Source organism: Manis pentadactyla, chromosome 5 (assembly GCF_030020395.1).
Source record: "Manis pentadactyla isolate mManPen7 chromosome 5, mManPen7.hap1, whole genome shotgun sequence".
Taxonomy (NCBI): Eukaryota; Metazoa; Chordata; class Mammalia; order Pholidota; family Manidae; genus Manis; species Manis pentadactyla.
Genome location: NC_080023.1, coordinates 122,433,367 through 122,459,692, shown reverse-complemented (window position 1 = coordinate 122,459,692; position 26,326 = coordinate 122,433,367). Strand labels below are relative to the sequence as shown.

General features: G+C 40.8%; 1 protein-coding gene across 2 annotated transcripts in view; it reads right to left on the bottom strand.

Annotated features, from left to right (window-relative positions):
- Positions 1-26,015, bottom strand: part of NOCT (nocturnin) — a 34,627-nt gene extending 8,612 nt beyond the window's left edge. Inside the window, exon 1 of one of the 2 annotated variants that reach the window (XM_036927431.2) lies at positions 25,471-26,015. In XM_036927431.2, the coding sequence (XP_036783326.2) occupies positions 25,471-25,862 (392 nt within the window). In that variant the 5' untranslated portion in view covers positions 25,863-26,015. The remainder of the gene's footprint in view (positions 1-25,470) is intronic. The other variant, XM_036927508.2, reaches the window with a different exon arrangement.
- Positions 26,016-26,326: the final 311 nt, after the last annotated feature.

Here is a 26,326-nt window from a genome sequence, read left to right as displayed (position 1 = left end):
GCACAGACCTGAAAGTGGTAAGGGAATCAATCAGTCTTACAGAGAGCCAGAGGGAAAGCATCCTAGGCCGATGGGCAGCAAAGACACAAACCTGCAGAAGGGAACATGCCTGGCAAGGCTGATCAACAGCAGGGGATTAGAATGACTTAGAAAATGAACAGATGAGGTTAGCAAGGCAGTGAAGAGAGGGGAGCACATGAGTAGGGCCTTATAGGCCATTCTAAAGACTTGAGCATTTCCCTGAGATGGGAAGCCACTGGAGAAGTCTAAGCAGGAGTAAGAATCTGATTTACATTAAAAAAAGCTCACTGGATATTACTCAGCCATAAAAACAAAAGAAATCCTCCCATTTGCAACAACATGGATGTATCTACAGGGTATTATGCTCAGTGAAATAAGCCATGTGGAGAGAGACAAATACCATATGACTTCACTTATTTGTGGAATATAAAAACAAGGCAAAGCAGAAGGAACAAAATAGCAGTAGACTCATAGACACTGAGAAGTGACTGGTGGTTATGAAGGGGGAGGGTTGGGATGTGTTCAGTGGGGGGATGAAGGGGATAAAGGGGGATAAGTTGGTCACAGGGACAGTAGTACAGCATGGAGAATACAGTTGATAATTCTGTAACATCTTTCTATATTGATAGATAGTAACTGAACAAGAGGAGGGGAGGATAAAATTTACCGGTAACTGTTGGACCACTGTCTTGTACATCTGAAACCAGCATAAGATTGTATATCAATGATACTTCAGTTAAAAAAAAATTTTTCACTGGTTGATGTATTAAAAATACCCTACACTGTAGGGGAATAAGGGCAGACATAGAAAAACTTAAGAGGACAATTACAATAATCCAGGCAAAAGACAGTGGAAGCCTGGACTAGTGGTAGTAGTTAAAATGTCTGGATTCTGAATAAATCTAAAATTGGAGCCAATATATTTTATTGATGACTTGGATAAGGTTTGTGAGAGAGTGTGGCCAAAAGGGTCTCCAAGGTTGCTGGCCAAGCAACTAGAAGGGTAAAGTTGCCAACAGCGGTTAGGAAGACTGGGCAGCATTTACAGAAAATAGGACTTTGGCAGTTAGATATGACTGATGTTCAGGCAAGAGGTACCAGGTGGATATAAACATTTGGGAGATGGTAGGCAGATGAGACTGAAGTGAGTTTAGAGAGAAAACAGGTCAAAATACTGAGCTCTGGCGCAAACTGGGGAAGATGCATTGAAAACCTGCAAAGATGACTTGCCAGGGAGTAGGAGAAAATAAGGCGGGGATGAGCTTCCCAGAAACAAAGCGAAGAACAGGTTTCAGCCACAGGTACCTATCTCCTCTGTCAAATGCTACTGACAGTTCAAGGCAAATTAAGACTGAGGGGATCTGGATTTAGCAACATGGAAACAACTTCTGTGACTTAAACCATAGTGATTTCTGATATTTGGTAGAGTTGTGGAGTAAAGACACAACAGGATAAAGAGAAGAGAAGTATTTTGAAGACATTTTGCCCCCGCAGTAGAAAGAAATGGAGTGGTGCCTGGAGATGCAGGCAAGAACTTTTGGAGCCTACACCATGTTTGTTGCCAGTGGGGGTCATGCAGTAGAAGGAAGCTGACAAAGCAGGAGACTCCAGCACAAGGGAAGGACGAAGCTGACAACTCTCCCCAACAATCACTTAAACCTTGACCTTCCAAACCAACTAGTTTGCTGCTCTGGATATAAAGGCATACAACAGAGTGGGTCACTTTTATTCATGAAAGTCACTGAGCTTCACGTAAGAACAGTGCTAGTTTGTGAGATTCCTGTCTTGGCATCTGGTTCCTCCCACTCGGACCCCCAGCTACTAGGGCAGCAAAGATCAGTGAATTATCAAGTTACAATTTGCCCACAAAGTAAAGCCTAGACCTTAATGGCTTCACTCATAAGTATTTCAAATATTTAAGTAAGAAATAATACCAATCCTTGACAAACTGCCATTCATCATTTTCCATGTACAGCCACTTTAGAAGACAGTTTGGCAATCTCAAACGTAAGACTTACCATAGGGTCCATAGGTACACAAATGTTCATAAGGAGTATTATCAATAATCTCCAAATATTGCAAGCAGCAAGATGCCCTTTGCTGGATGGAAAACAATGGATGAACCACTGTGGCACATCCTTACAGTGAAACAGTTTTCAGAGATAAAGGTATTGATGTGCAAGATGAATCTCAAATGCAGTTTTGTGAAAGAAGCCAGACCCTAAAAATTACATATTGTATGATCATGTTCAAATGACATTCTAACAAGGGCTCAAATATACAGACTGGTAGTCACCAGAGGTTGGAAGAGGGAGACATGGGCTGACTAGGGGAATTTTTAGGGTAATGGGAATGCTCTGTATGGTAGTAGGCTGGTGGATACATGGCTATGCATTTGTCAAAATCCACAGAACTATCCATCACAAGGAATAAACTTTAATGTATGTAAATTTAAAAATAACAAGCAGGAGGAGATGGAAGGATCTCAAGAGGGAACGCAGACTTGACAAATGAATCCAACTGTATTACAAATGTACGACAATCTCACTGAAGGGGTCCAGGAAAACAATAGAGCTGTGATCTAAGTAACTTTGGAAAAGAGCATTTTAATAGGTAAACTATATGGCTCAAGACGAAAGGAACTGTACTCCAGTGAGTAAGGTTGTTTCTCACAGGTGGTAACCGGTGGTAACAATTCCAAAGCTGCTTTACATACACATTTGGGGTTGAACATTTAAGTAAATTGATGGTGGGAGCCAGATTTCTTACTGATAAGCGAGCAGGAAAGTCTCGGATGAATCATGCGGTATTGGACTGGAGTCAGTCATCAGTATGAACTCATGTTTCCTTTACTGTACGTGCAGGTGTGGAGGCACAAAAATAATTATATTCATGTGTATAGCGCTGTTTCCTCACTTGCCGTCCACCATTAGCTAATGATGGAGTTATCTCTACCTTCTACCTGTTTTTCCATGCTATCAACATGTATTTTCTATCTTTGTATGTCCATATCTTTAAATATTATTGTGAGGATAAACAAAGACATGAGTCCAAAACATTTCTGCTCATCATTACATCTAAGGGACTTCATTTGGGGTTTTTTTTGACCCCAGGAGTTCGTGATGCCCTGTCTCCTCACTCCCCAGCAGATAGGGCATTTCTATGGTAATAAATATTTTAAGTTAAAAATGTCATCTTACATGTTGCTATATGTGAATATATAAAATAAATGCACATGAATATTTATATACTTGTATGTTTAACTTATAAGATATATATTTTAGCCAGTAAAGGTAAAAATTAAAACAACAGTCTACCACAACTCAGTACACATGTAGCATATATAAATATCTGAAGTTTCACAGAAGTTCTTTTCTCTATATGAAATGTACCATTTCATTTTTTTCCAAATGCTGGTCTTGACCCAACTCAGTGAAGCTACAACCCATGAGCACACACACAGCTCCAGCAGCAGTTCCCCCGGGGGCGATCCGGGGTGATTGGGACGCCCTCGCAGACACAAGCGTCAGACTACTTCCGCCACGCACTGAGACATCGCTGGCCTTTCCAACCACACGGGTGCTGCTTCTGCCCGCAGCCCCGGTAAGACCGCTGCAGTCTCTGCCCAGCGGCATCCGACGCTATGTGCGGCCGCTGCATTCTTGACCGACGCACACTCAAAGTTTTAAAAAAATGCGTTTTACCTTAAAATGTCCTTAGTGAGGCAGTAGTATTTTTGTTAGATCCGGAACCTTGGTGCACTGTCTTTTCAATATGTGGAAAAATGGAAAGGACACACAGAAAGCACTTTTGCTGATACCAAAACATGGGGCTTCAAGGAAAAGCACCTGGATGAGCGCGTGAGCTACAAAATGAACTAGCTCCTTTGTCCTGGAACACCATTTTTACCAGAAAAAAACAACTGACAAACTATAGTTACTCAGATACGGCTATCAGGAAGACATTTTCACTAAAATGTATGAAGTGAGCCTGTCACTTTAAGGGAAACAAATGATAGCATTTCTATCATAAAAATTTTCAAATGAAATTTGGGAAAACATCTATCTGCCATTAGGAACTTGAGAGGCTCCCAGTTCCTAAAAGAGACTTATCTGACACCATTAGTGGTGATATTAACTAATGTCATTTTTTGATATTGTATGACATTTGTAAGATCTGCATAACCCAGTCAACCAAATGACCAACATAAAATCATGCATGGGTTAAAGATCCATTTGAAGCACCACATAAATCAATGGATTTTAATGGAACCATACAAAAAGTTTGTTGATATGGTATCAGATTCCACACTGCAAGTCACTGTTAGCACAGAAACTACCATGGAGAATAATATCCACAATTATCTAAAAACACTGTTAAAATACTTTCTTCCAGCTACACATCTATTAAGACTGGATTTTCTTCATATACTTTCACCTAAGATATCACATATCACATCTGCATGTAGAAGCAGATGGGAATCCAGCTGTGTCATATTAAGGACTTTAAGAGAGTTCTATGAATATAAAACAATGCCCCTTTTTCTACTAATTTCTTTTTTGTTTTGGAAAATGTATTTTCCCTATAAAAATGTTATTTAACATTGATTTTATTAGTATAGTAAATGACTTGATAAACACTTAAAAGTTTTGTTTTATTTTCTAACATGTCAATATGTATATCAATATAGAACACACATAAACAAAAGCTCTTTGGGGAGGGGGCTCAAGATGGCAGTGTGAGTAGGGTGGTGGAAATCTCCTCCCAAAACCATATATATTATTGAAAATACATACTGGGAATCTTGAGGAACTTCGAGCCCCCTAACTCCCTGGGGGGTAACGCAGTCCCAAAGCCCCTCATGGTGATAAGCAGCCTGGCATTCGTTACCCCCAGCCAGCGCAGAAAGCGGACTGACTGACCCACCACAGCTGTGGAGCAGCCCGAGAGCAGCCCCACGCACAGCAACCACACAGTCTCCTCCAAGCGCACAGCTAACTGGGACAGACAGAAAAAGCCAGAGCAAGGTCCGGAAGGCACAAAGGGGTGCTTCTCTTGCAGGAGAACACACCTGGTGTGTCTGCCAAAGCCCGCAGTGCGCTGGGCTATCCTGAGGGCTGCTCTGCCCACAGCAGCTCAGGAGATTGTCCAAGACTGCCTCCTGGTGTGTGGTTAACTGGCACAGGCAGTGGAAGCCAGAGCAAGGTCTGGAAGGCATGAAGGGGTGCCATTCTCACAGGAGAACACACCTGGCACAGCTGTGAACCCTCCGCAGTGTGCTAGGCTATCCCGAGGGCCACCCTGCCCACGGCAGCTCAGGAGATTATCCCAAAGACTGCTCCCGGTGTGCAGGTAGATGGCACAGGCAGCGGAGAAGGGCAAGGCAACCAACAAGCAGGAAGGGACTTTGTTCTCCCAGCTGACACACATGCCATGTACCTGTGACCACTTCTATCACCATGAAAAGGCAGAAGAATCTGGTCCAGTCAAAAATCACTCAGACAACCCCAGAGAGAGGACCTGGTGAGATGTATATAACCAATCTTCTTGAAAAAGAATTCAAAATAAAAGTCATAACCATGCTGATGGACCTGCAGAGAAATATGCAAGAGCTAAGGGATGAAGTCTGGAAGGAGGTAACAGAAATGAAACAATTGATACAAGGTCTTAACAGCAGACTGGATGAGGTGAAAGAGACTGTTAATGGAATAGAAATCAGAGAACAGGACTAAGGAGAAGCTGAGGCAGAGAGAGATAAAAGGATCTCTAGGAATGAAAGAACATTAAGAGAACTATGTCACCAATCCAAATGGAACAATATTTGCATTATAAGGGTAGCAAAAGAAGAAGAAGAGAGAAAAAGGGATAGAAAGTATCTTTGAAGAAATAATTGCTGAAAACTACTCCAAGCTGGGGAAGGAATTAGTCTCTCAGACCATGGAAGTCCACAGATCTCCCAACACAAGGGACCCAAGGAGGGCAACACCTAGACATATAATACTTAAAATGGCAAAGATCAAAGACAAGGACAGAGTATTAAAAGCAGCCAGAGAGAGAAAAAAGATCACCTACAAAGGAAAACCCATCAGGCTATCATCAGACTTCTCAACAGAAACCTTACAGGCCGGAAGATAATGGCATGATATATTTAATGCAATGAAACAGAAGGGCCTTGAACCAAGAATATTGTATCCAGCACAATTATCATATAAATTTGAAGGAGGGATTAAACAATTTTCAGATAAGCAGAAGTTGAGGGAATTTGCCTCCCACAAACCACCTCTACAGATAATTTTAAAGGGACTGCTCTAGATGGAAGTACTCCCAAGGCTAAATAGATGTCACCAGAGAAAATAAAATCACAGCAAAGAAAGCAGACCAAATACTAACTGAAGGCAAAACATAAAATCAGCTATCCACAAAAGCAGTCAAAGGAAACACAGAAGAGTACAGAATAAAAGACATAACATATAAAGAATGGAGGAGGAAGAATAAGAAGGGAGAGAAATAAGAATCATCAGACTATGTTTATAATAGCTTAATAAGAGAGGTAAGTGAGATGGTTAGATAGTAAAGAAGCTACCCTTGACCCTTTGGTAACCATGAATCCAAAGCCTGCAATGGCAATAAGTACATATCTATCGATAACCACGCTAAATGTAAATGGACTGAACGCAGTAATCAAAAGACACAGAGTAATAGGATGGACAAAAAAGCAAGACCCATCTATATGCTGCTTATAAGAGACTCACCTCAAACCCAAAGATACACACAGACTAAAAGTGAAGGGATGGAAAAAGATATTTCATGCAAACAATAGGGTGAAAAAAGCAGGTGTTGCAGTACGTGTATCAGACAAAATAGATTTTAAAACAAAGAAAGTAAGAGATAAAGAAGGACATTACATAATGATAAAGGGGGCAGTCCAACAAGAGGATATAAATGTTATAAATATATATGCACCCAACACAGGAGCACCTACATATGGGAAACAAATACTAAAAGAATTAAAGGAGGAAATAGAACGCAATGCATTCATTCTATGAGACTTCAACACAGTACTCACTCCAAAGGACAGATCAACCAGACAGAAAATAATTAAGGACACAGAAGCACTGAACAACACACTAGAACAGATGGATCTAACAGACATCTACAGAACTCTATACCCAAAAGCAGCAGATACACATTCTTCTGAAGTGCACATGGAACATTTTCCAGAATAGACCACATACTAGGCCACAAAAAGAGCCTCAGTAAATTCCAAAAGACTGAAATCCTACCAACCAACTTTTCAGACCACAAAGGCATAAAACTAGAAATTGTACAAAGAAAACAAAAAGGCTCATAAACACATGGAGGCTTAACTACATGCTCCTAAATAATCAGTGGATCAATGACCAAGTTAAAGCAGAGATCAAGCAATATATGGAGACAAATGACAACAAAAGCACAAAGCCCCAACTTCTGTGGGACACAGCGAAGGCAGTTCTAAGAGGAAGAACAATCCCAAATGAATAGTCTAAAGTCACAATTATTGAAATTGGAAAAAGAAGAACAAATGAGGCCTAAAGTCAGCAGAAGGAGGGACATAATAAAGATCAGAGAAGAAATAAATAAAATTGAGAAGAATAAAACAATAAAAAAAAAAATCAATGAAACCAAGAGCTGGTTCTTTGAGAAAATAAACAGGATAAGCCTCTAGCCAGACTTATTAAGAGAAGAAGAGAATCAACACACATCAACAGAGTCAGAAACGAGAAAGGAAAAATCATGACGGACCCCATAGAAATACAAAGAATTATTAGAGAATACTATGAAAACCTATATGCTAAGAAGCTGGAAAACCTAGAAGAAATGGGCAACCTCTTAGAAAAATACAACCTTCCAAGACTGACCAAGGAAGAAACACAAAATCTAAACAAACCAATTACCAGCAAAGAAATTGAAGCGGTAATCAAAAAACTACCCAGGAACAAACAATGTATCTCACTTGTTGAATGACAGTCTAGAAAGGTAGTTAAGGATCATGTGCTCACAAATAACACATTCAATGTTCTCCCAGCAACCACTGCCATCTAACCATATAAATTTTCTATTTGCTAAGTCTAATGACTCAACCCATTATCTCAACCCACTATCTCCTGTTTCCAACACTTGAGCACAAAGCCCAAGACAGCACTTTCACACTTATATCTGAGAGATAATTTGATTTGCTCTAAATCTCTGACATTTTAATAAGCAGTCCTAAAAGAAAGTAGACAAAAAATTACATCTTTTTTTTAAAGGATCTAAACTATAGAATATGTAAGTGAAATAACACCAGCAAAAGAACTGCAATGCTAGGAATAACCTAGAAATTATAAATTTTGATCCAAAACAAGTTGGACATTTTTAGTAATCTAGAATTTGATCCAGAAAAAAAATTAAAGAATATGTAAATACTATTTGCAGTCTATTTTTAACCATAATAAATTCTGCATTATCAACAACAAAATATATACATATATAAAGACCTCACGCACCTCAACAAACAAAAAGCAAATAAGCCAATTAAAAAATGGGCAGAGGATTTGAACAGACAGTTCTCCAAAGAAAAATTCACATGGCCAACAGGCATATGAAAAGATGCTCCACATCGCTAATCATCAGAGAAATGCAAATTAAAACCACAATGAGATATCACCTCACACCTGTTAGGATGGCCACCATCCAAAAGACAAACAACAACATATGTAGCTAGGATGTGGAGAAAGGGGAACCCTCCTACACTGCTGGTGGGAATGTAAATTAGTTAAACCATTGTGGAAAGCAGTATGGAGGTTCCTCAAAAAACTAAAAATAGAAATACCATTTGACCCAGGAATTCCATTTCTAGGAATTTACCCTAAGAATACTGCAGCCCAGTTTGAAAAAGACATATGCACCCCTATGTTTATTGCAGCACTATTTACAATAGCCAAGAAATGGAAGCAACCTAAGTGTCCATCAGTAGATGAATGGATAAAGAAGGTATGGTACATTTATACAATGGAGTATTATTCAGCCATAAGAAGAAAACAAATCCTACCGTTTGCAACAACATGGATGGAGCTAGAGGGTATTATGCTCAGTGGAAGAAGCCAGGCGGAAGAAGACAAGTATCAAATGATTTCACTCAGATATGGAGTATAAGAATAAAGAAAAAAACTGAAGGAACAAAACAGCAGCAGACTCACAGAAGGCAAAAATGTACTAACAGTTACCAAAGGAAAAGGGACAGGGGAGGATGGGTGGGAATGGAGGGACAAGGGGGAAAAAGGGGCATCAGAAGACATAATGTGGAGTGGGGGGCACGGGGAGGGTTGTACAACACAGAGAAGATAGTAGTGATTCTATAGCATCTTACTATGCTGATGGACAGTAACTGTAACGGGGTATGAGGTGGGGACTTGATGATGAGGGGAGTCTAGTAACCATAATGTTGCTCATGTAATTGTAAGATTAATGATACCAAAAAATAAAAATAAGTAAATAAATAAAAAAAAGCTCTTTGGGGCTCCCAATTCATTTTTTAAGAATGCAAAGGAATCCAGAAAATAAAAAGCAAGAATACCTATTCTACGTGAGTCACTTCTAAGTGTGGATGCCTTGTTTCAGGGGACACAAATAAAGAAATCCCCAGGGAAGAAAGCAAGAACTTTTTAAAAAATCTAAAAATGATTAAATAAAGATTGAAAGTAGGTAAGAATATAATTCATACAAACACAGAGCACATACCTAAATTTGTTATAAATTGATAAAAGCATGTGATCACAAAAGCTGGGGGTCATTGCTGTAAAGCTGTCTCCGTGCTGCTCCATGGAGGGACGAAACTATCTTCAAATTATGGATAATCTTTCCTTACCTTCATCCTTATATTTTTAATATCCAACCTAGACTTTTTATACTTAGAAAATATTTTTCTCATAAAGTCACATCACCGGATCAAATCAGAAGCGATTTGGGGAAGTCCCAATTCATTTCTTCACGTGTTCAGTTTTTCTTTTCTGCTTCTAGTTCCAAGAACATATGAGTTTATTCAATTATTTCTCGAGGCTATATTTTCCAAAACTTTCTGGTAACATACAGACATCACTTCAAAGCAAGTGCAAAACCCCAAGCTTGTAGATTAATAACTGAAAGTGAAAACTATAAAGGCTTCACATCTATTTTTGCACTTATAGCACAGGGCTTAGACCAAGGCTTAGACACACCCAAGGATTGCTATGAAGTAAGGCTATTTAAATTTCAAAACTAAAGAAGGCTAAAGGTCCCGGAGTCCCTTTCTCTCCCTCCCATCCTAAGGATGGGCAGTGACATATAGATAATGACTACTGAGTGTTTAGAATGCACCATTCACAAATTCTGCTTGCTTTGACTGTATTCCTAATTAATTGTCACCAGTCCAAGGAGGTAGGTACTCTTATGCCCTTTTTACAATGAGGGAGTAAATTAGTAACAATTCTCATTGTTTCTCACCTGTTTTAAATACACATGCTGTATAATTTATATAGGCAATAGGCAGATGAAAACAGCTTCATTTCTTAGACCTAGCATGCATTTAGCAGCACCACTCCAACCCCTTGCTTTTTCCTAATTTCTATAGACACATTTCCACATACATTTTGAACTAGATATCTTCATTCCTTGCATTATTAAAACCTCACTGTTATTTTACTTTATATGAATAAATAACTCTTTTCACCCTTTTACTAGCTTTTGAAGATTTGCCATAGAATGCTGATTATCTAGATTACCAAAATACAGTAGTATGAGAACTTTTAGTCATCCCTTTCTAAAAAAAGACAGCAAAAGAGAAGTGGACTTAGTCACTAAAATACAGAATACATGTTTATACTTTATACTACCAATTACTACATACTTCTAAAACAACAGGCAGACCCTAACACCAGGTCCTAAGAGGGCCAGCATCAGCAGGAAATGATCAAGGTTTAATGAAATACCTTCCTATCAATACTTAGAGTACTTGATGAGAACCCTAATAGTTAAGACAAAACTGTCTGGGCCTACAATTCCAAGCAGTCCTAACAGCACTTAGAAATCACACCAGAAAGACATCTCTCCACAAGTTTCTCTACTTAACCAGCTATTACTTTTTCTAGAGTTTGCTCCAACTATTCAGTTTGTGAATTGTTTTCACTTACATATACACCTGGGAAGCTGCTGGAGTTGACCAACCCTTGACCCAAAGAAACCTTGAAGGGTAAAAGTACACAAAAACCGTACAGAACAGACTTCACAGGAAGGCATCTTTGTAACAGCAGTTATATGCTGCCACCTACTGGTCATGCGTTGCCTCAGAAAGTTTGGACGACTAATTCAGTTGCATATGATTTCATTAGGCTGCTTAGAGTAGGTACCTGAATAAATGGGGCCACATTTAAGACAAGTGAGTCAGAGTACAAGATCACTACTGATATAAAATAGCTTGGATGTTAGATATGTGGTATATTTACTTTATATTTATTGAAGAAATCAATTAAATAAAGATTCATAGCCTCCATGCCTGCACAGCTTTATGAATCAAGACCTAGTGGCTTCCTTTTTCTTACACCTGGTCTGTTTCTCTTGAGTTGCTCTTGATATTTGAACTATGGCCCCTGACTTTTACTCATTAGACTACAAGCTCCATGAGGGCACTTTGCTTACCTTGTATATCACTTCTCCCAGGACCCAGCCCAGTCCTTTAAAAAATGTTGATAAAGAGGATGGTTAAAAAAAAAGGACGGCAAGTGACAGTAAAGTGCTAAGGAATCTTGAAAACACGAATAGAGGAACTGCCTTCCATTGGTAGAGCTCTTTATGGTGTACTAAGCACTTTTACCCTCCTTGGCTATTTTATAGATAAGAGTACTGAGGGTCAGAAATGTAAGTGACTTGTCCTGAGCCAACAGCAACTGTAACTCTTTTTTGAATGATGTGAGCCTGTAGTCAGGGCCCTCTCTGTGTTAGCACCCATCAGCTAGAAACCAAAACTCAAAGCAGTGCAGCATTTCCCCAGAAGGTCCACTGAGTAAATGAATGTGACCACCTCGAAATTTTGCATCCAAGTGTGGACTTGTAGTACTGGATCCTAGAGACTGGATTCTAACTGCCAATTTAGGAAGATACTATTTTCTGGTGAGGATCAAATGTTTTAGTCAGTGTCCAAGTCTTCAAATTTGAGCACTACTGACTGATTTTGACAGGCATGCATGGAGCACTTAGCAATCAAGTATGTTACATGAAAGCCCTATGGCTAAAGCTTCAACTTTTCTCAGAAAGATCAGGCTACAGTCAGTAGAGGCAAAACAGGCTTAAATGTAAGGACTTGAGTTAGGCTGCCTGCCCATTTCAAATCTCAGCTCTTTTTCTGAGAGAATCCCGAGCAAGCTATTTACCTCTCTCTGCCTCAGTTTCTTCATCTGGGGATCACCATGACCTACTTCCCTGGGTTACTCCTTTGGTTACCTTGAGGATTAACTGAGTTAGTTAAACTAGCCATTCCTAGAGCACCCTTGGTGGTCAGCTAAGTGTGAGCTCTTCTGTCACACTTAGTGAAGCTCACTTTTGGGGTGTAAAGAGAAGACTACTAACATGTGAGCCTTGCACGTGCCATACTGCTCTCACCTGTTTCCATGACTCTTTCCAATAACCTAGCAAAGCAGGCACTGTAGTCACATTTAATAGACACAGACACTGAGGTAAAGAGATGACACACAGTCTCTCAAGACTGCACAAACAGCATGGGGTCTGACCCTGGATTAGTGACCTGCCCCTCAGACCATGGCTCCTCAGCAGCTCTGACAGCACAGTCAGGACAACTGGAATGGAACCTTGCCAGGGGCACACACAGGAATAAACAGAGGTCGAATTCTACCTCCTCCCTCCATTGACGTCACTGCCATAAGGTGTACCACTGGCACAGCACAAAGTGTACAGAGCAGTGCGAGGACCTCTTGGCGTGAGATACCAAGTGAAGGTCGTGACTCTCAACTGAACATGTCTAAAAATACAAGCACCTAGACACACTGTGACAATCCAAATGATCTTTCTTTGCTTGGCAGCAGCCCTACTAGACAAGAATGCTGAAGTGTGTTCCAGACAAGGCTGAGCAGTACCTCCAGCCATGCCAGATTCATCTAGAAAACACCACTAAGGGAAAAGACCTTCCATAACATAAGCTTAGGTCATGTAACACGTTTAACTGCTGTTCAAGGATTAGCTGGCTGGCCAATCATTTCCACAAACTGAACTTTTCTAGCATGCCACTCTGAAATTTAGATGGGAAAAGATAAACTATAAATGAATCTAGTGGAACAACTGCTCTCCACTGAGACATCAGGTCAGTGTTACTCTATGTGATGCCCAAGAAAATGGTCCACTTTTGCAGTTATGAGTGGCAATATGAAACCTGAAAGGAGTATTTTGCTGATAGTAACCCATCCTTCCCTTGAGATCAGGGGACCACAAACTATAACCTGTGAGCCAAATCTGCCGGACAACCTGGTTTTGTGTGGCTGTTTTCATCTTTTACATTTTTTGATGGTTGAGGGGAAAAAAAAAGAGTATTTCATGACATATGAAAATTACATGAAATTCAAGTTTCAGTGTCCATTAGTAAAGTTTATGTACGAAGCCTGCTTCCACACCACTGCAGCAGAGCTGAGCAGTCGCCGCACAGACACAGGGTCCACAAAGTCTAAAGCTACTAGTGGCACTCTGCAGAAAAAGTTTGAGATCCCTCCTCCAGATGATACTGAAATGAAAATTGTATAATCAGTTTGTATATATTCTGAAAAACCAATGAAAGACTTTGTCACTTAAAATAAGAAAAAACTATTTTCACATAGAAACGTCCATTAGTCTTGCTTGAATAATTAAGGTACATGTAGGAATTGTCTTTATAAATCTGAAGTGAAACTGTCAGTGATTTTTAAATCTCCCTTCCTATGACTCATCTTTAAAATGGGAATTGATTGGTTGCATACAATCAAAGGTCTTCAGGTACAAAGCAGAACATGTACTTTCTCTCCTTTGTAAGAGCTTTCAAGAATAAAATACATGTAATCAATCCAATTTTTAAAAGAATGAAATAGTAACATGGCAAGACAAGAAAGGATGCCATCAATGGGCCAAAAACTTGGAAGAACTCCAGGAAGACAGAAACAGACAAGTTTGAATTAACAGAGAAAACAGAGTGGAGGAAAATGCAGTACAAGCAACCATGGATTAATTATGGTTCTTCGCAAGGGAGCTCTGAAGGCTGAACACTGAGCTGAGTCAACAAAGACAAAGGGGCAGGAGAGGCTGAGGGGCAATTGTTAGGGCAACTGATTAAAGAATGGTGTTTCAAACAGCCACGCAGGTTACCACCACTTCCCTTCCCTCACTCAGATGGGCTGGCAAGAGTGGCTTCTGCCAGCTGGGAAAACCAGAGAATGCTTCGAAGACAAGTGACTCCCTGGGAGGACTGGCAAGGGTGATGGGCCTGGAAGGAGAGTTCACATCAGGGTTAGAGCTCCGGACCTCAAGGTTATTTTTTAAATTGGGGGTGAGGAGTTAAACAGATTAGAGAACACCGACAGAAGCCCTCTTGGCTCTGGAGGCCTCCCGCCCGCTGCTCTCAGGGAGGACCCCCCCCCCACAGCCTTCCCTACCAGCCTGGGAACTGCTCTCCCCTTTAGGAGGCCTGAGTGAGAAACAAGCCATGTATCTATACATATTTAAACGTACACGAGAGTATGGACACAAAACAAGAACAGGCTTCCTCTAGGAAAAAAAGGAGCAGAGATAGAAAATATCTAGAAATTTAAAATGACTGCAAAATAAAAAAGCTCAGGAAAACTTATGAAATAAAGACATTTAAAAAAATGAGAGAAGATAGATCCCTATGACCAACAATCCAATAAAGACTTTAAGAACATGAGATGAGATGACAGAATGGACAAAATAATCCAAGAAATAATAGAAATTTTTGCTGTGCTAAAAAAGGTAAGTCTTTAGATTGAATGGGCTTATACATTCAATCCATCCTGATGGAACATTTATCCTGATGGAACTTCTGAACACCAAGGATAAGAAAAAATCCTATAAGTTTCTAAAGACAATACTCACAGAGACATTTAAAGTTTTAAGGAAAAAGGGTCTTATTAGTGTGTTACTCCTGTAATTTTTAAAAAATTTAATTTAAAAAATCATCATGAACTTTTTCCAAATAAAATTCACCATAATGAACCACCTAAAAGAGAACCTAATTCTAGAATAGATCTTGGCAAACTATTTGGCCTATAATATTTGAAAGATGTGAACATCTTCCTTTAGCAGTTTCTCAGTGATGGTTAATATCCATAAAAGCAAAACAGAAAAAGAAAATTGAAAACTATTATGTGCAAGGCATCATTAAAATCTGCAAAATGATTTACTTTGTACCTTCTACTAGAGGAGGTATTGAGAGTCTCAGGCTTATCTGCAAACTGGAAGGTGGGCCTGCCCAAGTACAGGCAGCTCAAAGAGCTGGAAGAAAGGACAGAGAAAGGAAAGGAAGACAGTGGGAGTGGGTGAGAGAAGGTGAGCGGACTTCCCAGACATCCCACTGCACCAACTCTTTACTGTAAGTTCTGCTTCTGAAGCACTTAACTTTCATGGACTTGTCATACTACTCTAATTCTGAAGATGGGATAAAAATGGTTTTTAAATTTTCTTTTCTGCCCAATCCCTCATAAATAGCAGAAGCTAACTTTTGGAGGCATGAGAATTGATGCATTAGCAAGAAACTTCTAGAGACTTCTAAGTGAAACAAGTCTCCTCATTGGCAACTGCTGGTACTGTCTATAAGTGGCTGTTCACCCCAGCTATACATCAAAAGCAACTGATGCTCAGGCCCTGCATATTCAAATTCAGAAGATTTGAGTGGGACCCAAGCATTTTTTTTTTTGCTGGTGGAAGGAGTAAAAAGCATTTTATGGGAACAACTGGCTCTGACAGTAATGATTTTCTTTAGCCAGCTGTCCCCTGGGTACTCCTGCCCACATCCCTGACACTGATTTCAAGGTAATCAGGATGTTGAGTGCTGCTTTGAGACTACATAGGGACAAGACAAGAGGATAACTAGCTAAGAATTTCACTTGAGGTCTTACACCTTTCTGTGGGAAGGCTAATAATTTTTTTAAATTCATTTTATTATCATTAATCCACAATTACATGAAAAACATTATGGTTATTAGACTCCCCCCTTCATCAAGTCCCACCCGCATAAACCCCATTACAGTCACTGTCCATCAGCGTAGTAAGATGCTGTACACTCAATACTTGTCTTCTCTGTGTTGCACAGCCCTCCCTATGCCCCCCCACATTATACATGCTAATCATAAGGCCCCCTTTCTTTTTCCCTGCCCTCCTCCCCAGTCCCGTTCCCTTTGGTAACCATTAGTCCATTCTAGGGTTCTGTGATTCTGCTGCTGTTTTGTTCCTTCAGTTTTTCTTTGTTCTTATACTCCACATATGAGTGAAATCATTTGGTACTTGTCTTTCTCCGCTTGGCTTATTTCACTGAGCATAATACCCTCTAGCTCCATCCATGTTGTTGAAAATGGTAGGATTTGTTTTTTTCTTCGGGCTGAGTAATATTCCATTGTGTATATGTACCACATCTTCTTTATCCATTCATCTATTGATGGAGACTTAGGTTGCTTCCATTTCTTGGCTATTGTAAATAGTGCTGCGATAAACATAGGGGTGCATCTGTCTTTTTCAAACTGGGCTGCTGTATTCTTAGGGTAAATTCCTAGAAGTGGAATTCCTGGGTCAAAGAACTTTTGAGGAACCTTCATACTGCTTTCCACAATGGTTGAACTAATTTGCATTCCCACCAGCAGTGTAGGAGGGTTCCCCTTCCTCCACAACCTTGCCAACATTTGTTGTTGTTTGTCTTTTGGATGGTGGCGATACTTACTGGTGTGAGGTGATATCTCATTGTGGTTTTAATTTGCATTTCTCTGATGACAGGCGATGTGGAGCATCTTTTCATGTGTCTGTTGGCCATCTGAATTTCTTCTTGGAGAACTGTCTGTTCAGCTCCTCTGCCCATTTTTTAATGGGATTATTTGCTTTTTGTTTGTTGAGGTGCGTGAGCTCTTTATGTATTTTGGATGTCAAGCCTTTATCGGATGTGTCATTTACGAATATATTCTCCCATACTGTAGGGTACCTTTTTGTTCTATTGATGGCGTCCTTTGCTGTACAGAAGGCTTCTAGCTTGATATAGTCCCACTTGTTCATTTTTGCTTTTGTTTCCCTTGCCTGGGGAGATATGTTCACGAAGAAGTTGCTAATGTTTATGTCCAAGAGATTTTTGCCTATGTTTTTTTCTAAGAGTTTTATGGTTTCATGACTTACATTCAGGTCTTTGATCCATTTTGACTTTAATTTTGTGTATGGGGTTAGACAGTGATCCAGTTTCATTCTCTTTCATGTAGCTGTCCAGTTTTGCCAGCACCATCCGTTGAAGAGACTGTCATTTCCCCATTGTATGTCCATGGCTCCTTTATCATATATTAATTGACCATATATGTTTGGGTTAATATCTGGGGTCTCTATTCTGTTCCACTGGTCTGTGGCTCTGTTCTTGTGCCAGTACCAAACTGTCTTGATTACTGTGGCTTTGTAGTAGAGCTTGAAGTTGGGGAGCAAGATCCCCCCCACTTTATTCTTCCTTCTCAGGATTGCTTTGGCTATTTGGGGTCTTTGGTGTTTCCATATAAATTTTTGAACTATTTGTTCTAGTTTGTTGAAGAATGTTGTTGGTAATTTGATAGGGATTGCATCAAATCTGTATATTGCTTTGGGCAGGATGGCCATTTTGATTATATTAATTCTTCCTAGCCAAGAGCATGGGATGAGTTTCCATTTGCTCGTGTCCTCTTTAATTTCTCTTAAGAGTGTCTTCTAGTTTTCAGGGTATAGGTCTTTCACTTCCTTGGTAAGCTTTATTCCTAAGTATTTTATTCTTTTTGATGCAATTGTGAATGGAATTGTTTTCCTGATTTCTCTTTCTATTAGTTCATTGTTAGTGTATAGGAATACCACAGATTTCTGTGTGTTAATTTCGTATCCTGCAACTTTGCTGTATTCTGATATCAGTTCTAGTAGTTTTGGAGTGGAGTCTTTAGGGTTTTTTATGTACATTATCATGTCATCTGCAAACAGTGACAGTTTAACTTCTTCTTTACCAATTTGGATTCCTTGTATTTCTTTGCTTTGTCTAATTGCCGTGGCTAGGACCTCCAGTACTATGTTGAATAACAGTGGGGAGAGTGGGCATCCCTTCTTGTCCCCGATCTCAGAGGAAAAGCTTTGAGCTTTTCACTGTTCAGTATGATGTTGGCTGTGGGTTTATCATATATGGCCTTTATTATGTTGAGGTACCTGCCCTCTATACCCATTTTGTTGAGAGTTTCTATCATGAATGGATGTTGAATTTTGTCGAATGCTTTTTCAGCATCTATGGAGATGATCATGTGGTTTTTGTCCTTCTTTTTGTTTATGTGGTGGATGATGTTGATGGATTTTCAGATGTTGTACCATCCTTGCATCCCTGGGATGAATCCCACTTGGTCATGGTGTATGATCCTTTTGATGTATTTTTGAATTCGGTTTGCTAATATTTTGTTGAGTATTTTTGCATTTACGTTCATCAGGGATATGGGTCTGTAATTTTCTTTTTTGGTGGGGTCTTTGCCTGGTTTTGGTATTAGGGTGATGTTAGCTTCATAGAATGAGTTTGGGAGTATTCCCGCCTCTTCTATTTTTTAGAAAACTTTAAGGAGAATGGGTATTATATGTTCTCTGTATGTCTGATAAAATTCTGAGGTAAATCCATCTGGCCCGGGGGTTTTGTTCTTGGGTAGTTTTTGATTACTGCTTCAATTTCTTTGCTGGTAATTGGTTTGTTTAGATTTTGTGTTTCTTCCTTGGTCAGTCTTGGAAGGTTGTATTTTTCTAGGAAGTTGTCCATTTCTTCTGGGTGTTCCAGCTTCTTAGCATATAGGTTTTCATAGTAGTCTATAATAATTCTTTGTATTTCTGTTGGGTCCATCATGATGTTTCCTTTCTCATTTCTGATTCTGTTGATGTGTGTTGATTCTCTTTTTCTCTTAATAAGTCTGGCTAGAGGCTTATCTATTTTGTTTATTTTCTCAAAGAACCAGCTCTGGTTTCATTGATTTTTTTCTATTGTTTTATTCTTCTCAATTTTATTTATTTCTTCTCTGATCTTTATTATGTCCCTCCTTCTGCTGACTTTAGGCCTCATTTGTTCTTCTTTTTCCAATTTTGATAACTGTGATATTAGACTATTCATTTGGGTTTGTTCTTCCTTCTTTAAATATGCCTGGATTGCTATATATTTTCCTCTTAAGACTGCTTTCGCTGCGTCCCACAGAAGTTGCGGCTTTGTGTTGTTGTTGTCATTTATTTCCATGTATTGCTGTATCTCCATTTTAATTTGGTCATCGATCCATTGACTATTTAGGAGCATGCTGTTAAGCCTCCATGTGCTTCTGAGCCTTTTTGCTTTCTTTGTACAATTTATTTCTAGTTTTATACCTTTGTGGTCTGAAAAGTTGGTTGGTAGAATTTCAATCTTTTTGAATTTACTGAGGCTCTTTTTGTGGCCTAGTATGTGGTCTATTCTGGAGAATGTTCCATGTGCACTTGAGAAGAATGTGTGTCCTGTTGCTTTTGGTTGAAGAGTTCTATAGACGTCTATTAGGTCCATCTGTTCTAGTGTGTTGTTCAGTGACTCTGTGTCCTTACTTATTTTCTGTCTGGTGGATCTGTCCTTTGGAATGAATGGTGTGTTGAAGTCTCCTAAAATGAATGCATTGCGTTCTATTCCCTCCTTTAGTTCTGTTAGTATTTGTTTCACATATGCTGGTGCTCCTGTGTTGGGTGCATATATATTTATAATGGTTATATCCTCTTGTTGGACTGAGCCCTTTATCATTATGTAATGTCCTTCTTTATCTCTTGTAACTTTCTTTGTTTTGAAGTCTATTCTGTCTGATATTAGTAGTGCAACACCTGCTTTTTTCTCCCTATTGTTTGCATGAAATATCTTTTTCCATCTCTTGACTTTCAGTCTGTGTATGTCTTTGGGTTTGAGGTGAGTCTCTTGTAAGCAGCATATAGATGGGTCTTGTTTTTTTATCCATTCAGCGACTCTATGTCTTTTGATTGGTGCATTCAGTCCATTTACATTTAGGGTGATTATCGATCGGTATGTACTTATTGCCATTTCAGGCTTTAGATTCGTGGTTACCAAAGGTTCCAGGTTACTTTCCTTACTATCTAAGAGTCTAACTTAACTCACTTAGTATGCTGTTATAAACACAATCTGAAGGTTCTTTTCTATTTCTCCTCCTTTTTCTTCCTCCTTCATTCTTTATATATTAGGTATCAAATTCTGTACTTTTTGTCTATCCCTTGATTGACTTTGGGGATAGTTAATTTCATTTCACATTTGCTTAGCAATTAGCTGTTCTACTTTCTTTACTGTGGTTTTATTACCTCTGGTGACAGCTATTCAACTTTAGGAATACTTCCATCTATAGTAGTCCCTCCAAAATGCAGTGTAGAGGTGGTTTGTGGGAGGTAAATTCTCTCAGCTTTTGCTTATCTGGAAATTGTTTAATCCCTCCTTCAAATGTAAATGATAATCTTGCCAGATAAAGTAATCTTGGTTCCAGGCCCTTTTGCCTCATGGCATTAAATACATCACGCAACTCCATTTTGGCCTGTAAGGTTTCTGCTGAGAAGTCTGATGTTAGCCTGATGGGCTTTCCTTTGTATGTGATCTTATTTCTGTCTCTGGCTGCTTTTAACAGTCTGTCCTTATCCTTGATCTTTTACATTTTAATTACTATGTGTCTTGGTGTTGTCTTCCTTGGGTCCCTTGTGTTGGGAGATCTGTGGATCTCCGTGGCCTGAGAGACTGTGTCCTTCCCCAGACTGGGGAAGTTTTCAGCAACTACCTTTTCAAAGACACTTTCTATCCCTTTCTCTCTCTCTTCTTCTTCTGGTACCCCTATAATATGAATATTGTTCCGCTTGGATTGGTCACACAGTTCTCTCAATATTCTTTCTTTCTTAGAGATCCTTTTTTCTCTCTGTGCCTCAGCTTCTTTGTATTCCTCTTCTCTAGTTTCTATTTCATCTATTGTCTCCTCCACCGTATCCAACCTGCTTTTAATACCCTCCATTGTGCTCTTCAATGATTGGATCTCTGAGGGAAGGCTAATAATTTTATCCCCATTCTAAGAATAACAATAAATCCAAAATATCTTAGCTGCTTTTCACAAAAGTACAAGTGTATTTACTAGGGGCCAACACCCATGCACATTGTCCTTGAATTTTTAAGTATTATTTAAATATGATAACCATTCAGGTGGTTATCAAGGTCCTACATAGTCTGATGAGGAGTGACTGCTGACAGCAAACCCAGGTGCTGTCTCCCTCCCCTCCCTCCTCCCAACCAGAATAATTGCCTCTCTTCTCTTACTGTCACAGAAACTTGTATGATATTATATTTGTCCAGTAACCTACGCTGTAAATGCACTACTACACCAATACATTTTCATGACATTAGTCTCGAGTTTTTCCTCACTTAACTATAATGCATCAATTTCTTACTTTCCTTAAAGCCCACTTCCGTTCAGGTACATGTTTCTGCTCAGAGGTCTCCTGAATTGTCTTGGGCCCCTAGGTCAAAGATCTTAACATTCTTCTAGAACCCTAAACTCGGTTTCTCAAGCTTTCCAGGAATAAGTACCTTTGGGAAGGAGTGGGGCTTACAAAATACACTTAAAACTTCCCAGAATCACTGGGGGCACTTGTTAAATATATCACTTTACCAGGCTTCTCCTCAGAAAAAAAACTGATGCAGAGTATAGGTGACAGACGAGAGGTCTGTGCTGTAACAAGCACCCCAGCTGATTTTCCAAGTACTTCTTTTCTGATGTTGGTCATCACTGCTCCCACACCCACCACCTTCTCTTGTGTGTGGGCTCCTCTCTGCCCACCACCCATTGTGCTCCCTCCCCAGGAAGTACCCTCCTTTCACCTATTCAAAGCAAAGTTTTTCCCAACAAATCCAGCCACACCAATTCAATTTCAGCTCTACTCATGTGTCATAGTTTAATATGTGGCCTTATTTTTCCAAGGTAAAGTCCAATGTTAGGAGACCAAGATGAAATATTTGTGAATATTCATATATAAATGCAGTGAATATGATTCTGGAGCCATGTTTATTATTTCAAAAGCCCCCAAGAGTTCACTGTATTTAAACTCTTACCATTGGGTGCTACAGGAAAATGATACCTTTCTTCTCCCATAAGGAAAGCATTTTTATTCTGTAGAATCTTGATAATTACAAGCTTTCCCATTTCTTCTCCCTCATACACAGCTTACTCACATAATTAAGGGACATACTATATAAAGCTGCCTCCTCAAATTTGCTCCTGAAGTTGTCAAGAAAAAAGCAGTGTGTTCCAGTGGTGGCGAAGAGTAATTCAGCCATCTCTTATTTGAAGAGGAGGGATCTGGAGGACATCATTAAAAAACCCAAAGATGACTCCAGACTGCATTTCATCCAGAGCAATAACTGTGCCAGTTGCTGCTCTTTTACGGGGGCTGCTGACTTTACATGAGAAAAGGTAGCAAAACACTGAGACCATTTCCAAGGTGCCCTTTAAATTCTAGTAACCTAGGATTTGATGACTCTAAAGGGACTATCCTCATTTTTCTGGTAACCTCTGATTGCCAAGGGGCATAAGTTAGGAACATACTGATTAGCAAATGTGACCAAGTGTTGGGACTCTTTACTCCTCCTCGCCCCCACCCCCACCCCCCACCAAAAGACACTCAGGAGGGAAGATTAGCTTTCAGCTCCCTGAAAGCTTCTCTTGCCCAATGTCTTAACTTTGGAGCAGCTAAGAATACTCTGGAGTTTTATTATTATTTTAAATAATGTGGAATCTGGGGCCCACCAATAACAATTGTTTAAAACGTCTATAGGAGGATGCATTTTTTTAAAGGCACCTGTGGGGAAAATGGAAGTTCCCATGGCCAGGGTCCTCACCTGACCCTAAACTACTCGATGATGTAATTGGCCTACTGCTAGGCTACTGCTCCCACACCCATTGGCAATGAGCTATTACTGAGTGAGTCACCCCATACAGAGCTCTGCCCAGTTCTCTGGGCGGAGGCAGAGACCGAATGGATTGCAGACCTGCAGACTGCTGGATGCAGGCGTGACCGTAGCGCTTGACCTATCGCCCTGGGTATAAAGCCAGATATAAACCCTTTTACCCCAAGAACATTCTGTTGTCATTTCTCAGTCTCACGGAGTCCACAGTGAACCACCCTGGGCCTGAAACCCTCGGGTGAGACTGCACATGAAGCTGCATCTGAGGCTGAGTGGGAAACATTTTGAAGCGTACCTCTTCTCTCGCCCTGTCACTTCAATGCCTCATATCTTCACCTCTTTGCTCCGGGTTTTTCCCAAATAAAATGCTTTAATTTTTTGCAATCCTAACCTTGCTTCAAGACCCAGCTCAAATGCCAACCACTGCTTGAAGTGTGAAAGGACTGGTCATCTTTGCTGAAAGGGACTTCCCACTCTCTAGCACCCTGTGCCATTTACAAACCTTTAACTGTCAGAAAATAGGTGTTTCATTTCATTTAAAAGTCATTTCTTTGCACAGAGCTCATCTCACTTACTGAGCAGTAGACTCTTTAAAGACAGACTAAGGCTCACCTTCTTTTACTTCCTATAATGAAGCACCTACAGTGTGAGAGAGATTCTGTAAAGACTTGAATGAGCGAGTGATCAAGCAATGAGTGAATGAAGGTATTGATGAGTTTTTCTAGCAAGCTTCTAAAACTAAAACTGCACAGGAAAATTGCTAAGATTTTGTGCTGTCAAATAAAAGGCCATATTAAAAAAGACCATAAAGTCTTTCAGCTTCTTTATTTGTAAAGGGGGGTTGGGGGCAGGGGTAGTTGCAGAGGACTTTTTAAGTGTCAGAAGACTGACATTCCAAATGCTCTATCTGACCTGACCATTTTTTCTTCAGCTAACAGCACAGCTATCTGTATCTATATGACACAAGCTATCTGTATTCCCAAGATGTACTGACTCTGGCCTCTGAGGGACTGACTTTGAGGGAACTGAAGATGAGCTGGTACAAGAGGAGACACCAACTGGTTTTCCTTTACTTCTCTCACCCCAAACCTATTTCGAGCAAGAGTTACTAACAATTACTAGATGGCACCCATTCTAACAACTATTTCACAATGTGCCGAATTCCTATAGAATTGGAAAAAAAAGAAAGCCTGAATGACAGTCAAGTTCACCCTTTCTGAAGAAAAATATAGTTTAGAATCTCCAGTAACCAGTTTACCATTCTAATTTTAAAAGTTATGTCTCAGCTTAAACATCCACCAATAATCTGAATAGTTTAAAGTCTTGGCTTCAAAAACCTTTGGATTATCACTTTCATTAGTTAAAGAAAGACATATTAAACATATCCTTTCTATTGCTCAATTTGTCTTTCTTGAATCAATTCAAAACTTTCAAAGCAAAATGCAGTTATAATTTAGAATGGTTATACAAATGTCTTAGTTATAACCTAACTAGACCACAACTAGAATACACCTTTTCATGCAGTGAATTGCCAGTTTTGAAAGAAAAACTTTCTCATTTAAAAAATTATTATTAATTTTTGTATGTAATGTGTCCTCAGGCAGAAACGGAGGTGGCAAAAAGGGGAAGTTAGGGTATGTGATGTATGAAACTGACTCTTGACAAACGGAGGCATCAACCTTCACAAAATCTTAACTCAAGGTGTACAGGGCCGAGAACAGCTTTAAGTATTAAGAGTAGAAGTCTCCGGAAAAAAAAAATTGAAATGAATGTAAAACGAATCAGTGTGTTACATCGTTAACGTGACTTAAAAAAAAAAATCAGAGTATCTAGGCCATGCAAGCTGCTTGGTCAAATAATTGTCACATTACATGATTTTCTGCATAAAAATTTCCATAATTAGCGCCATAAGAACTAAAACCATGTGAAATAATATGCGATCCCTGAAGGGGGAAATTTAACTGAGGTCAAAAGCGAGAAATGCTGAAAGCGCGTCACCCAAGGATCAAACGGGAACCAGACCAGTGTTCTGGTTCGCACCAGACGCGATGCGAGCCCCAGGTCAGATAGGGCGAGGGGAGCGGCGACGGCTGCTCCTGGAGGAGGACTGGCTTCCCGGTCCGACCCTACTGCCGGCAGGCTGGGGCTTCCCATTCATTCCGTGCAGGTCCAGGCGGCGACCGCGCGTCGCCGCCGTTCTCCGTCCGCACCCGCCGCGCACTCACCTGGCCGGACACACGTCCTGGCGGCGGCCGCCGCCAGGAGCCGGGGGGATGCGGGCCGAGGGGCAGCCGCCGGCGGGGGCGACTGGAGGCGCAGCCCGGGAGCGGGCAGGCGGCGCAGGCCGGGCGCGTCCCTCTGCAGCAGGGCGGAGCAGAGTCGCCGCGGGCTCTGATACATGCCGGGCGCCGCCGCCACAACCGCCAAGGCCCCTCGCACGCCTGAGGAGCGTAACCCAGCCGAGACCGACGCCGAGGCGGGCGGACTCTCTCGAGCGACCCGGGCGGGTGCTCCCGGGCTGCTGCTCGCCCAGCCCCGCGGGGGAAGTCCTGGCAGGCGGGCCGGAAGAACGGCGCTGGAGAGGCGGCAGCTGTGGCGGCAGCGGAACCGTCTGCATGGGCCGGCGAGAGCTGGAAGGTAACCGGCCCGCGCAGCGCGCTGACAAAGCGGGCGCTACCACGCGGGACCGGGAGGGGTCCGTGCGACCGACCTCGGCGCCACCAGGCTGGGCTCCCCAGCCCCGGGGGAGTACTATTCTGAAAGGAGGGAGATCTCTAGCTGGGTGTAGGGTGGAGGCTCTGGGAGGTCTAAAGTAACAAGTGTCCTTTGGAGCGGTTTTAAAGACATGAGCCTCCCCCTCCGCTGATTGGAATGGAAGCGCCCATGGGGTGGGAGTCCCGAGGCAGCCCCAGGGCCACACGTGTGTGTCCGGGTGGAAGGCAGTGTCAGTGTGTGCGTCTGAGTGGACGTGTGAATACAGCGAAGGTCGTCCGCCCCGACCCTTCTGGCAGGATGTGTTGCGTTAAGTACGGCAAAGCACCGACTGTGTGCGAAGATTATGGTGAATATGACAACATCCCT